The sequence below is a fragment of the Molothrus aeneus genome, chromosome 24, assembly GCF_037042795.1.
Source record: "Molothrus aeneus isolate 106 chromosome 24, BPBGC_Maene_1.0, whole genome shotgun sequence".
NCBI classification, from domain to species: domain Eukaryota; kingdom Metazoa; phylum Chordata; class Aves; order Passeriformes; family Icteridae; genus Molothrus; species Molothrus aeneus.
The window spans coordinates 6,319,576-6,334,344 of NC_089669.1; the positions used below are offsets into that span (position 1 = coordinate 6,319,576).

General features: G+C 47.6%; 1 protein-coding gene across 4 annotated transcripts in view; it reads right to left on the bottom strand.

Annotated features, from left to right (window-relative positions):
- Nucleotides 1-14,769, bottom strand: part of PPP1R12B (protein phosphatase 1 regulatory subunit 12B) — a 134,801-nt gene that overhangs the window by 89,555 nt on the left and 30,477 nt on the right. For all 4 annotated transcript variants that reach the window (XM_066565104.1, XM_066565103.1, XM_066565102.1 and 1 more), the window contains exons 2-5: nt 10,750-10,880; nt 9,389-9,507; nt 6,359-6,518; nt 2,249-2,393 (exon numbers count right to left, since the gene is read on the bottom strand). In XM_066565104.1, coding sequence (XP_066421201.1) covers nt 2,249-2,393; nt 6,359-6,518; nt 9,389-9,507; nt 10,750-10,880 — 555 coding nt within the window. The remainder of the gene's footprint in view (nt 1-2,248; nt 2,394-6,358; nt 6,519-9,388; nt 9,508-10,749; nt 10,881-14,769) is intronic.

A 14,769-nucleotide genomic window follows, 5' to 3' on the forward strand; every position in this document is an offset into this window, starting at 1 on the left:
AGAAAGTCCCATTTACCATATGCTCCACATCCTCCCTTCCCAAATGGTGAGTGACACTCTGCTTCACTCCAGAGCAAGGAAACCCATGTGCCAGTGATCATGGAATCACAGAACCATTTTGGCTGGAGAAGACCTCTAGGATCATGTTTATGTTCAGTGAGCAGATTTTCCCGGGGCAGTGCAGCTCCCTGGTTGCTGCTGCCCAAATCCAACAGCCAGGACTATGCTTGAGTTTCCAAGTTTCTAAAAAGGACAGTCTGGTATTGAGAGGGAATGTGATCAACCTCTCCTTATGTTGGGTATCAGGAAAGGCTCTTCCCCCGGAGGGTGCTGGCACTGCCCAGGCTCCCCAGGGAATGGGCACAGCCCCGAGGCTGCCAGAGCTCCAGGAGAGTTTGGGCAGCGCTGCCAGGGATGCCCAGGGTGGGATTGTTGGGGTGTCTGTGCAGGGCAGGGGTTGGACTGGATGGTCCCTGTGTGTCCCTGCCAGCCCAGGACATTCCTGATTCTGTGTTAACTTTATCATCATGTATTTAAATGTTCTGAAAGGCTGCCAGCAAGCCAAAACATTTGGGATCCATTTCCACATCCATGGGCATTTATCAACTAAAACAAACCAGAAGAAATACTCTAGTGCACAAACCAAGAAATTGGTTACATTTTCACCAAACTAAAGCTCTAAATGCCATTAATAACCTGAAACCCCATGTCTACAGGTCAAAAAATAAAAGGTAGCCTTGTCCATCTGACCCAACAAGGAGATGATTCTGGACTGGAAGGAGCAGGTAACACAATAAATGCACCTGTGACTGTTTCAAGTATGGCGTGATACAAGACCCCATACACATCCTGAACACTTCATCAGGAAAAGCACCTGATGGCATTTAAACAGAAAAGATTCCCCACATTTTGGGTGCCAAAGAGCTCACCAGGCTGAAAGGGCTCCTCATGGGGCATTTGAGTTCCAGCAGTTTCCAGCACAGCTGGATGCACTTGAACACAGAGGGCCCTCTCTTATCACATCCTCCTGCCTGCCTTCACCCCCTGGTGCTCCTCCAAGCACATTCAGCCTTCCCTCCTGCCCCAGAGGCAGCCACAGCACACCTGGTCCAGGGGGAAGCAGCTCACAGACCAGTGTGGACATCCCAGCAGGGATGGAACACCAAGAGCAGCCTTGGACAAGCTCTTGAAAATCCAAGGGCTCTTCAAGGAAAAACCTGCAACTGTTAGAAAGGAAATGGTTTTGCTCCTTTTCTTCCATCCTATTTTTCTTCGCTCATGTCTCACAAATCTTCAATTTCCTTTTTTATTACCAATACATAGAAGAGGGAGGATTTAAAACTGCCAGTTTCTCCTGGGTTCACTTGTTTTCAGTGCCTTATACCTTAATATTGGTATATTATTTTGCACTCCTAGACTGTTTCTTTGCTGCCATTTGATTTCTCAGGATGGCACAGATCAGCTCCTATCCCTTCCTACAAGCTCAGTACTAAAGTTCAATCAGGTCACATCTCCCATAATATTTGAAATCCCTTCTGTCTTCTGCCAGTCAAAATTCTTCATTTACTGATGTATTTAAATTATCCAGTGCACAGGCAAGGAGGACTGCTATGACTTTGTCATGCACATGGATCATGATGTTGGATCTCTTATGAGACCCCAGCTGGATCTCCGTGTCCAGCTCTGGAGCTCCCATCTCAGGACAGACATGGACCTGCTGGAAAGAATTGAGAGGGGCCCACTAAACTGACCACAGGGCTGGAGCCCCTCTGCTCTGGAGCCAGGCTGGGAGAGCTGGGGGTGCTCACCTGGAGAAAAGAAAGCTCCAGGGAGAGCTCAGAGCCCCTGCCAGGGCCTAAAGGGGCTCCAGGAGAGCTGGAGAGGGACTGGGGACAAGGGCCTGGAGGGACAGGACAAGGGGGAATGGCTTCCACTGCCAGAGGGCAGGGATGGATGGGAGAGTGGGAAGGAAATTTTGGCTGTGAGGGTGGTGAGGTCCAGGCACAGGTTGCCCAGAGAAGCTGCAGCTGCTCATTCCCTGCAGGTGTCCAAGGCCAGGTTGGACAGGGCTTGGAGCAACCAGGGCTAATGGAGGGTGTCTCTGCCCATGGCAGGGGTGGGATGAGATGAGCTTTAAGGTTCCTCTGAATACAAACCAGTCTGGGGTTCTATGATTCCATGATCAAGCAGAAGGCACCAGTCACTATTAATGTGGCTATAGAATACCCTGCATTAGTTGTGTACTGACCAGCTTGTTCCTGATGTCCATGTCACACAGAGCCTCAGCCAGGATGGAACATGCTTCCTTCACTCCCCAGTGAGCAGCAGCATGGAGTGGAGTCCAGCCATCATTGTCCTGGACGTTCAGATTAAACCCAGCCTGGATCAGGAGCCTGAGGAAAGCAGCAGGATTGATCTCAGCCCATCAGGAATGACTTCCTGACACAGCAGTTTCCCCTGTTAGGCACCAAGTGGGCAGCCTGGCTCCATAACAGTCAGGAGCTTCTGGACTTGTTTATTAACCAAAGCAACCTCCCACTTGATGTGCTCAAAACTGTAATGGAAAGGGCAATGAACAAAAAGTGACTTCAATGTAAAACCCGCTGGAACATGTCAAACTGATAAAGTTCCCTTTCAGCATGTCCTGAACTGAGAGAACACCTGGACTTCTCATCTGGCATTGGTGACCCAGCCTGAACTCCTGCTCCAGCAGAGGAGAGAGTCTGGACTGGCTCAGTTGCATCCCTGTGCCAGGGAGCCAGGCACAGCAGCTGCCAGGAGAGGGACATGTGGGAACTGGAGCTCCAGCTTGGTTCTCTGAGAGCACAAGGCACAGTGGGGGGGGGTGGTCCTCAAGGAGACCAACAGGACTGCAGGGAAGCACCAGTGACACTGACAGAGGTAAAATCTGTATGCAAAGCAACCCTCATTTGGATTAAACAACCCCAAATGCACTTTTTCAGAGTAGCCCTTGGACAGTTCAAGAAAATCTTCCACAAGTGAACTTGCCTGGGATCTCCTTCCCTTACCCTCACTGCTGTGCCCCTTCCAGCCTCCCTTCTTCATCAGAGGAGAACACTGGTGTTTCACAGCACCTGGAGCTTGAATATTTACCACCAAAACAAACACAAAAGGTTTGGGGTAGTCTGGAGCTCCAGAGCCATGTGCACACTGGTGTAGCAGTAACTAGGCAAGAGCACTGAGCAGCTCCTGTATCAAAACTGTTATCCAAATTGCTTAAATAGTGAATAACATCCCAGGGGGATTCTGCAAGTCTGGTCAAACTGCTCCTGAAAATTTCCATTGTGAGAAGTTCCCCCATGCAGAGCCATCATTTCACAGCATGAGGGGAATCCAGCAGGACCCACACATGGCACCAAGAGCTTGGAAACTCCCACAGCTTTACACCAAAGTGCTACCGTGCTAAATAAAACACAGCCACAGCAGAGCAGCTGTGGGCTTCTCTGTGAAAGAAATTGTAAATTAGGTGCTGAGTTTCTGTTGATTTTCCAGCTGGCAGAAGGGAGAAACAGAGCTGCTAAGAGACTCAAGGTCACAGACAAATTCCATGTCTCGTTTAGAGTTAGCTGGCTCCTGGCTGTCAGCCCCCTTGGTTTAAGTCACTAAAGCTCTGGGTTTGAACTTCAGCACAGCCATCACATACACAAGAGTGAAACAATGTCAGCTTGCTGTGAGATGTGTTTATCATTACCACAATTAATGCCAAGGAGAGGCTGTCCAGAGCTAAGTCATCCTGCACACACTGAACTTCATCAAGGAGCACTGGATACACAACCCTCCCCTGACAGGTGATGGGACCAACACCTCCAATTCAGAGATATTACATTTCTATCCACATGAGCTGTGTTAGATTGCTGCTCTTGGGCACAGTACAGGTACAGACAGCTCATCACTCAATTATAAGTTCTAATGACTGAATACAAATCAGAAACATGAAGTACAGTAAAATGCTTGAGCTTGATATGAAACAGCTCTTTGACATCAAGTCATGTCACTTAAAATTATGAAACTTAGGATCAAGACAGATGAATACTTCCAGAATGGATTTTAACACAGGCAATAGAGTAAGCTTGTGTGCTGGTTATACACAGCCTGGCTTTTGGTAGCAGACAGGCCACAGAGGTGGCTTCTGTGAGAAGCTGCTGGAAGCTTCTACCATGTCTGGCAGAGCCAATCCCCGATGGCTCTGAAGATGGACATGCTGCTGGCCAAAGCTGGGCCAGTTAGAGAGGCTGGTGACACCTCTGTGACAACAGATTTAAGAAGGAAATCAAAACAAAGTGGGCATGCACAGTTTTTCTTCTTGTCAGAGAAGAGGAGGTGAGAACATGTGAGGGAAACAACATGGAGACACCAAGAAGAATGAGGGGGAGGAGGTCCAGAGCCAAGACTCCTCTGCAGGCTGTGGTGAAGCAGCTGTGCCCCTGCAGCCCATGGGGATCCACGGGGGATACAGAGATCCATGCACAGCCTGTGGTGATCCATGGGGATGCAGAGATCCACCCACAGCCCATGGGGATCCATGGGGATGCAGAGATCCACCCACAGCCCATGGGGATCCACGGGGATGCAGAGATCCACCCACAGCCCATGGGGATCCATGGGGATGCAGAGATCCACCCACAGCCCATGGGGATCCACAGGGGATGCAGAGATCCACCCACAGGCCACCTCCCAGGGGAGGTGCTGACACTGCAGTGGGTGGATGCCTGGAGGAAGCTGTGATTCAGTGGCAGACCCAGTGGAGAGAGGGGGCCCTGCTTCCAGGCTGGAGCAGCCTGTCCTTGGAGGACTGCACCCCGTGGGAAGAGAGACCCAGGCTGCAGCAGTTTTGGGAGGACTGTGAGCCTGTGGGGGGAATTCACATTGCAGCAGTTTTGGGAGGTCTGCTGCTTGTGAGAGTGAAGCCACACTGGAGAAGCTCACAGAGAACTGTCTCCCATGGGAGGGACCCCAGGGTCTCACAGGGGAAGGACTCCTCTCCCAGTGCAGTGAAGAAAATCTCGGTGATGAACTGACCAAACCCCACACCCTGTCTCCCTGTGCTGTCAGTGGGAAGGAGGGAGGGGCTGGGGGGAAAGGTGTTTTAGAGGCTTATTTTACTTCTCATTATTATTCTCCTCTGATTCTGTTAGCAATAAATTCACTCTGCAACTTTAAGCTGAGCCTGTTTTGCCCTTGAAGGGTTTTCTCCAGTCCTTATCTCACCTCATGAACCCTTTGGTAATTTTTTTGTCTCCTCTGCCCAGCTGTGGAAGGGGAGGGTGAGTGAGTGAGTGAGTGAGTGAGTGAGTGAGTGAGTGAGTGAGTGAGTGACTGACTGACTGACTGACTGACTGACTGACTCCTCTGGGTGCCTGGCATTGGGCAGTGTCAAACTATGACACTTTGGAAAGACTATTTACAAGAGCATGTAGTAACAACACAGAGGAACAGATTCACAGGGAGAGAGGGCAGGATTAGATTAGATATGAGGTAAAAATTCCTCCCTGTGAGGCTGGGGAGGCCCTGGCACAGATTGCCCAGAGCAGCTGAGGCTGCCCCTGGATCCCTGGAAGGGTCCAAGGCCAGGTTGGACAGGGCTTGGAGCAACCTGGGACAGATGAAGGGGTCCCTGCCCAAGGCAGGGGGTGGGACAAAATGAGCTTTAAGGTTCCTCCCAACCCAACCCAGTCTGGGATTCCGTGAGCTCTATGTTCATGGGCAGCTCCAGCCACACAAAAAGAGTAAAGAAAGCTTTATTGGTGGAAAGCCTAATTTGACATTACCTGTAACAATATTAATGTTTTTTACCAGGAAATGCTACACTGGGCAGGTTTATGGTCATAATAATCTTGTTAGTGCCAGGACAGCAGAGCTGGCAGGTGCTGGAATCCCTCTGTCACTGCAGGAGCAGTAACATGAACGGGCAGAGGACAGTGAGGGGTGGACACTGCATTTTCCCACAAGACTGGTCATGTTTGTGACTGTCATGCAGTAAGTGTTGTCACTTTGTATGTCAACATTATACTTTTATCCCCTACTACTGTTTAACTTGCTAGTCCTGAAACTATAACAATGAAAATCAGACCTTGTGATTAGAAAAATTAGAGACCACATAATTTATGCCTTATTCTCCAAAAAGCTTTCATTACTCCAAAAAGGACTGCAGGTATGAAAGGGAATCTTCCAGTACCTGTGTACTTCTGGGTGAACCACTGTGGCTGTACACATAAAACCACTGAGCCTTTTGAGAAACAGCAGCCTGAAAATCTCAGTATGGAATAAATTTCTCTGAATGTAAAGCAAGATGTCTTCAGCCCTAATTTCATGCATCAGCCCTGGGAGGAGCTCCTACCTCATGACTTCAGAATATCCCTTGGCTGCAGCAACATGCAGAGCTGTGGCTCCTGTGCGAGGCTGCTTTATATCCTCAATTCTGCCACTGTTCAGCCACTGCCGGGCGTCCTGCAGCATCTGCTGCTCCTCCTCTTTCCTGGACAGCTCCAGGTCTACACCTAAAGGGGTGAAGCACAGAACAAAAAACCAACAAGAGATGAAAGCTCTGAAGTACTTGTTACACTTAACCTATGCTTCATTTGCTATAAAATATTAGTAAACTATTTCTGATCTTCCACAAAACAATCAGCAAAAGCCTCTTCTGTGTCATTGACAGACTTCAAAAACTACCTGAGTTAAAAATTTTGAAAGCTGGGCCAGTGGTTGGAACCCAGTCCAATTAACTAAAAGCTCAAGTGTACATTAAGGGTAGAAGGATTGAGTTCTACATGGGCTGTGTCCCAGACTGAAATAAAGAGTCATGAACAACAGCTTAACTGACTCAATCGACCTGCAGTGAGGGTAACATCTACAGGGAAGGTCTGAGGACCCTCAGATGTCTCCTGCAAGAGCACAGTGATGCCAGCTCTGCGCTCACTTCATATGCAGGACACTGCATGTGACACACACAGGAGTCTGCACTGCTCCAGAGGCATTCCTGACAGGCATGCTGAGAGAAGTGCTGAGTTATTCCACCGAGCAGCATACCCCCAGATTCTGACAAAACACAATTTGAAATCATTTTGGCATTAGAAGGCCAGAAGAAGTGTATGCTGATGGCCTAAGTGACTGCTCAGGGGCAGGTGGAGGTGTGGAGAGGCAGGGGGATGATGTGGAGAGGGAGGTGTGTCTGGCTGACAGACTCATTAAACCAATGAGAGGCAAAACCAACTTTGACTGGAGCGGAGTTTTCAAAGAAATGAGATCATAGAAGGACAATGTATCAACCACAAGTATTGATACCAATCCAAACAAGATTAATCAGAGTAGAACTCTTCACTTAGGAAAATATACAAATTAGATGACAAATCTCAAAAATCAAAAACTCTCCACTCAGGAAAACATACAAATTAGAAGATGACAAATCTCAAAAACCTGAAGAACAAGTGTTCCTATGGTTCAATACTTTCAGTATAAGAATGACATAATTGCCAATTAAATTATGGGGCATTAGGTTTAAAACAGAACCAAGGAAAACATTTAACTCAGAGTGAGATCCTGTGAGACCCACTGTTGCAGGATTTTGCAAAGATCAGAAATAAACTGGCTTCAGACCAAGGACTAGACAAGTTTGTAGCTATTACATACAATTCTTGAACATGCTGGAGTTCCTAAGGAGGGCTACACGAGCTCAGGAAACAGAAAGCCACAGGACACTCACAAATACACAGAAAGCCAGGAATTTCTGGAGGCACAGTGGCTGGAAGCTGGGAGGGCAATTGTACACACTTGAGCTGTTGTTACAGTCTGCAGCAGGCAACTGCTCACAGCTCCTGCTGAGGACAGGCTGCAGAGCTGGACAGATGCTTATTTAAAGTTCAATCCCATTTCCTCCAGCAATATGATCCTTTAAACTGTGAGATGGGAATCTTCATCTGGAGACAGATGGTTGTTTCAGGGTATCTTAGCAGGATGCCACTAATGTGGTGAGGCAATGCAGGCAGAATCCCAAAAAGTGCCAGACAAAATACCTGCAGGTAAGGCAGAACCACTGCCTCAATGTCCTGTGAGGTTTCAACCACATTATTGTCATTTAAGGAACCTGAAGGTGCACAAGTCCACAGAACCTGGAGAGATGCACCCATGGGTCCCAAGGGAGCTGGTAGAGGAAGTATCTAAGTCACTTTTGTATTTGAGAAGTTGTGGCAGCCTGGTGAACTTCTCATGGACTGGAAAATGGAAAACATAACCCCCATTTTTAAAGAGGGACAAGAGAAATACCTGGGGCACTACAGGCCAATTGGCCTCTCCTCTGTGCACAGCAAGATCATGGAGCAGATCCTCCTGGAAACTATGTTAAGGCCCATGGAAAAAAGGAGGTGACAGCCAGCCTGGCTTCTCTGAGGGCAAGCTGTGCCTGACAAATTTGGTGGCCCAGGAACATTAACACAGGTTACAAAGCACTGAGGGACTGATTCCTTCCTAACAATACCTTAAAAAATAAAGTCACCATCATGTGTCAAAATATATCTGATAGGGGGACTGGATTCAATCCAGCATTGTAAGCAACCCCCCCCAAACCTGCAGGAATAAAATAATCCAGAGAGAGTCTTTGGGGCTTTGTAGCCCAAACACACACTCCAAGGAGAGTAACCTCAAAGCCAGATGAACTAGCTCAGACATGAATGCAGCTGAGCTTTGCCTATGTCCAAGGATAGAAGCTCCAGGAATTCCCTGGGTTCCTTTTCCAACATTGTTGATGAAATTCATAGACATGATTTAAACTTCTCAGGCACACATGCAGACATTCAACCACTCCCAAATGAATTCCATGAGTATGAAGAAAATTTTAGACTGATAAAGCATTTCTTTATTCTAACATCAGTCCAAAACTATTCTTCAGCTAGGGATGTTAGTGCAGGGACAGCCTGGAGAGCAGCCCCTCAGCCAGGCACACCTGCTGAGAAAGGGGCTATGGCAGAAGAAATCTAGGGAAAGATCAGGATAAAGCATGGCACTCCAGGCCTGGAATATTCATTTCCTGGTCCCTGCCTTTGGCAGTCCCACAAACCTCACCTCGGTTTTATCAAGCCTTAGTGAAACAGGACCTTTCATTGGTATCAGAGGTCAGAATTAAATCTCACTTTAAAAGTAACTAGATCTGATGAATCAGATTTCAGGACTGAGGTGCCTTGCTTTGAAGAATCCCAAGGACAGAGACCACAAACCTCCTGCATCTGCTCCACTGTCCTGACAGCAAAGCAAAATTTGCCTGCTGCTTCCTGGGCCAGATCTCAGATCTCTTCACCAACAGACAGCAAGGCAGCAGAATTCTCACAGAGAAACTCTTAGGGGTCCCAGCTCTCACTCATTCAGGCCCCCCCTTTACCTTGTTTCTTGACTTGCTCCAGAAGCAGGTCCTTCATGGCCGCCTCCTCCGCGATGTCGGACGGGACCTCCCCCTCGCTGTTCACAGCAGCCACGTTGGCCCCGTGGCTGATCAGGTACCTGCAGCAAGGACAGGTTGATTATCTTTTTTTTTTTTTTTTAAGAAAAGGAAATTTTACTAATTTTAAAAAAGCCTCATGAAGTATCATCAATTTTTAAATTTTTCCTCTTATAACTTTACGAAAAGTCCATTGAAGAATAACAGACAACTTCTTTTGCTTGTACACCTTTTAATCAGTAGAATTCTGAAAAGTAAAAGAAGTATTTGTTTAAGCACACAAATATAGGAGGGTGAGGTTGCCTGGCTTTATAATTTATTTTCAATTCATTTAAGAAATAGTTATCTTAATTCAAAGTTGGGAAACTTTCTGGTAGCTGTGGTGGACTAAATATATAAGCATGGCATGACTGGTAAAGAATAAAGGGTTGGTGTTCAGCCTGGAGAAAAGGAGGCTCAGGGGGGACCTTGTGGCTCTGCACAACTCCCTGACAGGAGGGTGCAGCCAGGTAGGGGTTGGTCTCTGCTCCCAGGGAACAGGGACAGGACAAGAGGAAATGACCTCAAGCTGCACCAGGGGACGTTCAGATCGGAGATTAGGGGAAATTTCTTTTCAGAAATAGTGGTCAGGCCCTGGCACAGCTGCCCAGGGCAGTTGTGGAATCACTGTCCCTGGAAGTGTTCCAAAAAGGAGTGGATGTGGCACTTGAGGTTTACTGGTGAATGTACTGGTGGTGCTGGATGACAGCTGAACTTCAAAGTCCCCACTTGACCACAGCACTGCTCACACCAGTCTGTCTGTGGAAGGAAATGTACTCACAGAATCCCAGCCTGGTTTGTATCAGAAGGGACCTTAAAGCCCATCCAGTCCCAGCCCTGCCATGGCAGGGACACCTTCACTGTCCCAGGTTGCTCCAAGCCCTGTCCAACCTGGCCCTGGACACTTCCAGGGATCCAGGGGCAGCCAGAGCTGCTCTGGGCATCCTGTGCCAGGGCCTGCCCACCCTCACAGGGAGCAGCTCCTTCACTACACATCCCTGTAGCAGCTGTCCCATTTTCCTTTTTGCTTGGCACTTTAGCTAAAGTATCTAATGAATCATGAGACAGTCTAATGGCAACAGGCAACCAGTTGAAGGCTTCACCTTAATCCTCAGAAGTTCAGAATTCAATACCAAGAGAAAAGCACTTATTTTAGCATTGCTTTCCAAAGCAGTGAACAAGGCTTAGAGTACCTGTGTATCTGCTCTGAATAGAAAGGCACAGGGAAGTCTATAAATACCCAGAAGAGCCCCAGACTCACTCACTCTGCTATGTTCAGGTAGCCACACGATGCCACTGCGTGAAGAGGGGTCCAGCCCTCGTTGTCTTGCTGGTTCACATTGGCTCCATTTTCCACCAGGAACTTCACCATGTCCAGGTTCTCATCAATACAGGCCTGAGGGAGGATGGGAGGGGATGAACAAGGGGCAGAAGGATTGAAGGGGAAAGGAAGAGAGAAAAAAAAATTGTGTTGGTGTTAAATCAAATGTACAACCCTCACTGGCAGCAGGCAATATCTGGGTTGAACTTCCCCTGCTGTGAGCAATCACACCTTTAAGCTTAGGGTAACTTCAATCTGTCAATGAAAACAAAACCATTTCAGAACTTTCAAAAATGAATTGTAACCCAGAGTTCCCAGATGGACAATCTCTGAATTTGCTCCAACTTTACTTTTCACCAGAGATCTCCTTCCACTCTCCCACACAGTTCCCTCCCCACAATGGGGACACTGACATGATGGATCTGTGGTAGTTTTAGGTACAGCATCAAATCCCTCTAAGCAAGGCAAGCTGTGCTTTTATTAGATTACACTGGTCCTCAAAATGTCAGTGAATAAAGGTTGTAACAGTGAACACAATGAGGCCTCACTAGGGGCAGGGATGAGAAGGGAAAGCAGCAGCTCCAGGAGCCAGACTAAAGCAGATCAGTTACAGAGGTAATCATTGCAAAAGCAGAGCTCTAGAGAACTTAATAACTTCTTTATTCAGCAGTGCCTCTTTGTTTTCCTGAGTCTGACACAGGAAACTTTCCCTGCTTCTCCTACAGCCCCATGAGCTGCTGAAGAGAATGACAGCCCTTGATTAGCTGCTGTAGTCATTCCTGAGCCTGCATTTACAGAGAGCTCCCTGCTTTGAAGTTGCCAGAAGAAAACCTAGCTTGATTTTCAAGTCTCAGCAGTTCTGTTGGGTGGAATTCCTCCTTCCTCAAATTCCTGTCTCTGGCACATTCTGTGTTACATTTACAGTTCACTGGAAGCTGCTATTCAAGGATGAGCTGGCAACTTAATACACACATCCCAAAGTGTGTGCCTCTGCTGGGGAGCACAGGGCATGACCAGGAGGTGCAAGGACTGCTTTTACTACATGTCCATCCCCAGGCAGAAACACAGCTCCTCATTACTAGAGAGGGAAACAGCTTGTCCAGGATTCCTCCAAAATCCCAATCCTTTTGCACAGTTTGATGTGGGCACACCTATTGTTTACAGCAGTCAGGTGACTCCCAGATGATCCATCTCAAATGAGCAGCAGTGACTATCCATCCATTCCTGTCCCAGCATGGAAAAAAAAGGAGGAAATCCTCTCGAACCAATATCCACATACCCCCAAAATAAACAATCCTGGTTTATCCAAATGTTCTTCTATGCTGCATTGCTCAAGTCAGAAGAGAGGCATGTCCTAGACCAGGACAGCCAGTTCTTGTTATTTTTACTGCAAAGAGAGTTGGACTGGATGATCCTTGTGGAGCTTTTCTGACTCAGGACACTCTAGGATTCTTAGTGCAAATCCCAAACTGCCCACTTAGGACACAATCACTCCTCCATTTGCTTGGCTCACAAGCAGCCATGCACAAGTCCAGCTCTGAAACCTCCAAGGAAGCACATTCCAGATAACTAACTCCTAGTGCAGGTACTTGGCAAACATGAGACAACACAGGGAACATCCACAGCACTGGGAAAGGATGCCCCAGGAGCAGGCTGAAGTCCCAGCTGAGCCTGTGCTGAAGCATCAGTGTGTTTCCTGGCCCTTCTTTAGACTGGTTTACCTGAACCTTGGCCAGAAAAGCACAAGCAGAAATCTAGAAGTCATTTACTTCAGGGGCTGCTCCAAACCCAGAATGGCTGAGCCCAGTCTGGACTGGCTCCATCCCCCCCTGCTCAGTCCATCTATGATCTCTCACCCTCAGGCCCAAACCAGTTTTGTCCTGTAAACTCTGCTCTGAGAGGCTTCTCTTAGATTATTTCAAGAAGTAAAACTGGGAAAAAACCCAAATCAACCCAACACAAACAAAAAATCTTGGGGACTGAAGAGCATCACCATAAGGTTGGAGGAGCCCCAGGTCCAAGCATGATGGGGCAGGACATGGTTACATCTCAGTAATGTGGGTGCAAGCCAGGTTCTACCATCAGCCTCAGAAGCAAGGGTTTGGTCTTCTTTTAGTTTATCTGATCTGTCCCCCTGCTCAAAGCACAGCTAAATCTTGTTAGACCACACAACTCAGGGCCTGCTTCAGTTCAGTCTGCTGGGATGGATACTCCCTATCCCTGTGCTTCACCATCCCCTCTGTGGGTAATTCTCACAATCTAATCAGGATTTTCCTTGCAACTTGTTCCTTTTGCTTCAGCAACACAGATGCAGCCTCCAAGTCTCAGTCTGTCTGTGGAAGGAAATGTACTCACAGAATCCCAGCCTGGTTTGTATCAGAAGGGACCTTACAGCCCATCCAGTCCCAGCCCTGCCATGGCAGGGACACCTTCACTATCCCAGGTTGCTCCAAGCCCTGTCCAACCTGACCTTGGACACTTCCAGGGATCCAGGGGCAGCCAGAGCTGCTCTGGGCATCCTGTGCCAGGGCCTGCCCACCCTCACAGGGAGCAGCTCCTTCACTACACATCCCTGTAGCAGCTGTCCCATTTTCCTTTTTGCTTGGCACTTTAGCTAAAGTATCTAATGAATCATGAGACAGTCTAATGGCAACAGGCAACCAGTTGAAGGCTTCACCTTAATCCTCAGAAGTTCAGAATTCAATACCAAGAGAAAAGCAGGAGTGCAGGATGGGCAGAAAAGTGATGAGGGTAGGAAACACAAGTCAAATATTCCTACTGTCCAGGAGAGCTCCAGCGTGCCCAATGTGCATCTGATTAATTTCAAGACAAACTGCAGAAAGGATAAGTGCCTGATTTCCATAATCCCACAAACGACACAAACAAATCTATGAATTCTTCTGTCTGTACCAACACACTGAAATGCAGCAGTAAGGCAAAGGATGTGATGTATAGAGAGGTGCATGGAAACACATGGATCCATAATAATCCCTCTTCAGCTCAAGGAGAAATTCTCTGAGAATTAACTCAGATCCAATCCCTGTTTTGCTGCCACTCATATTAATTGTGATTTACTTCAAGCTTTGCCCCAACACACTTCAAATAAACTGCACTTAACATCTTCCTGATGAGTTACTTACATTTTTACCTGGAACATCACCAGTGTTGACTTCATCTAAAAGCATATTGCTCAGGAAATAGCCAGGAAAGGCTTACCCACGCAGTGCTTTTCTTTTGGGCACAATCCCTTCTGGCTGCCCACAGCACTGGAGCCTCACAGAGGAATTTTATCAGCCAAGGCAGCAAGGTGGATGGATGGATCCTGCCTACACTCACTACTCTGCTGGGTTTGTTCAAGTGTTACCTGTAGCTCGAGTGTGAATCTAAATTTAGACTGAAAAATGTCTCTAGAGCGTGAGCTTTGTACATATTTGACAGAGGATTTTATTTACATTTTGTTTATCAAACACACCCACTACATCTGCACAGCCTGGGAATCAGCCAAGGGAAAAGCATGGTTCTTGCCCAAGCCACTGGATAAACTGAACTCTAAAGTTAAATGCCTGTTTAAATACATAAAAGAGCCCTCTCTCTCTTTTAAATTTCTCCTTGTTACTGGTCTTGCTGTTGTGCTGTGCCCACCCTGCCTGGCTCTGATGGAATGCATGCTAGAACCAGCAGGATGATGGGATCAATCTCCACCTGTTCCTACACAGAAATCTGCAGTCATTTGCCTCTCCCAGCTCCTGCAGAGAGCAATGATGAGGAGTCAGGGCTCTGTGGGTGCTGACAGCACCAGGGACTCCCAAGGGAGCCAGGACCATTTAACACTTGCTTTCTGCACTTACCACCAAGAGAAAGCCAAGTGCAAAGGTCTCCACCTTTATCCTTAATGGAGCAGGAGAATATTCTTTAATTTGTAAGAGAAATAACCCTCCTCCACTCTTCTGTAGTTCATGAAAAG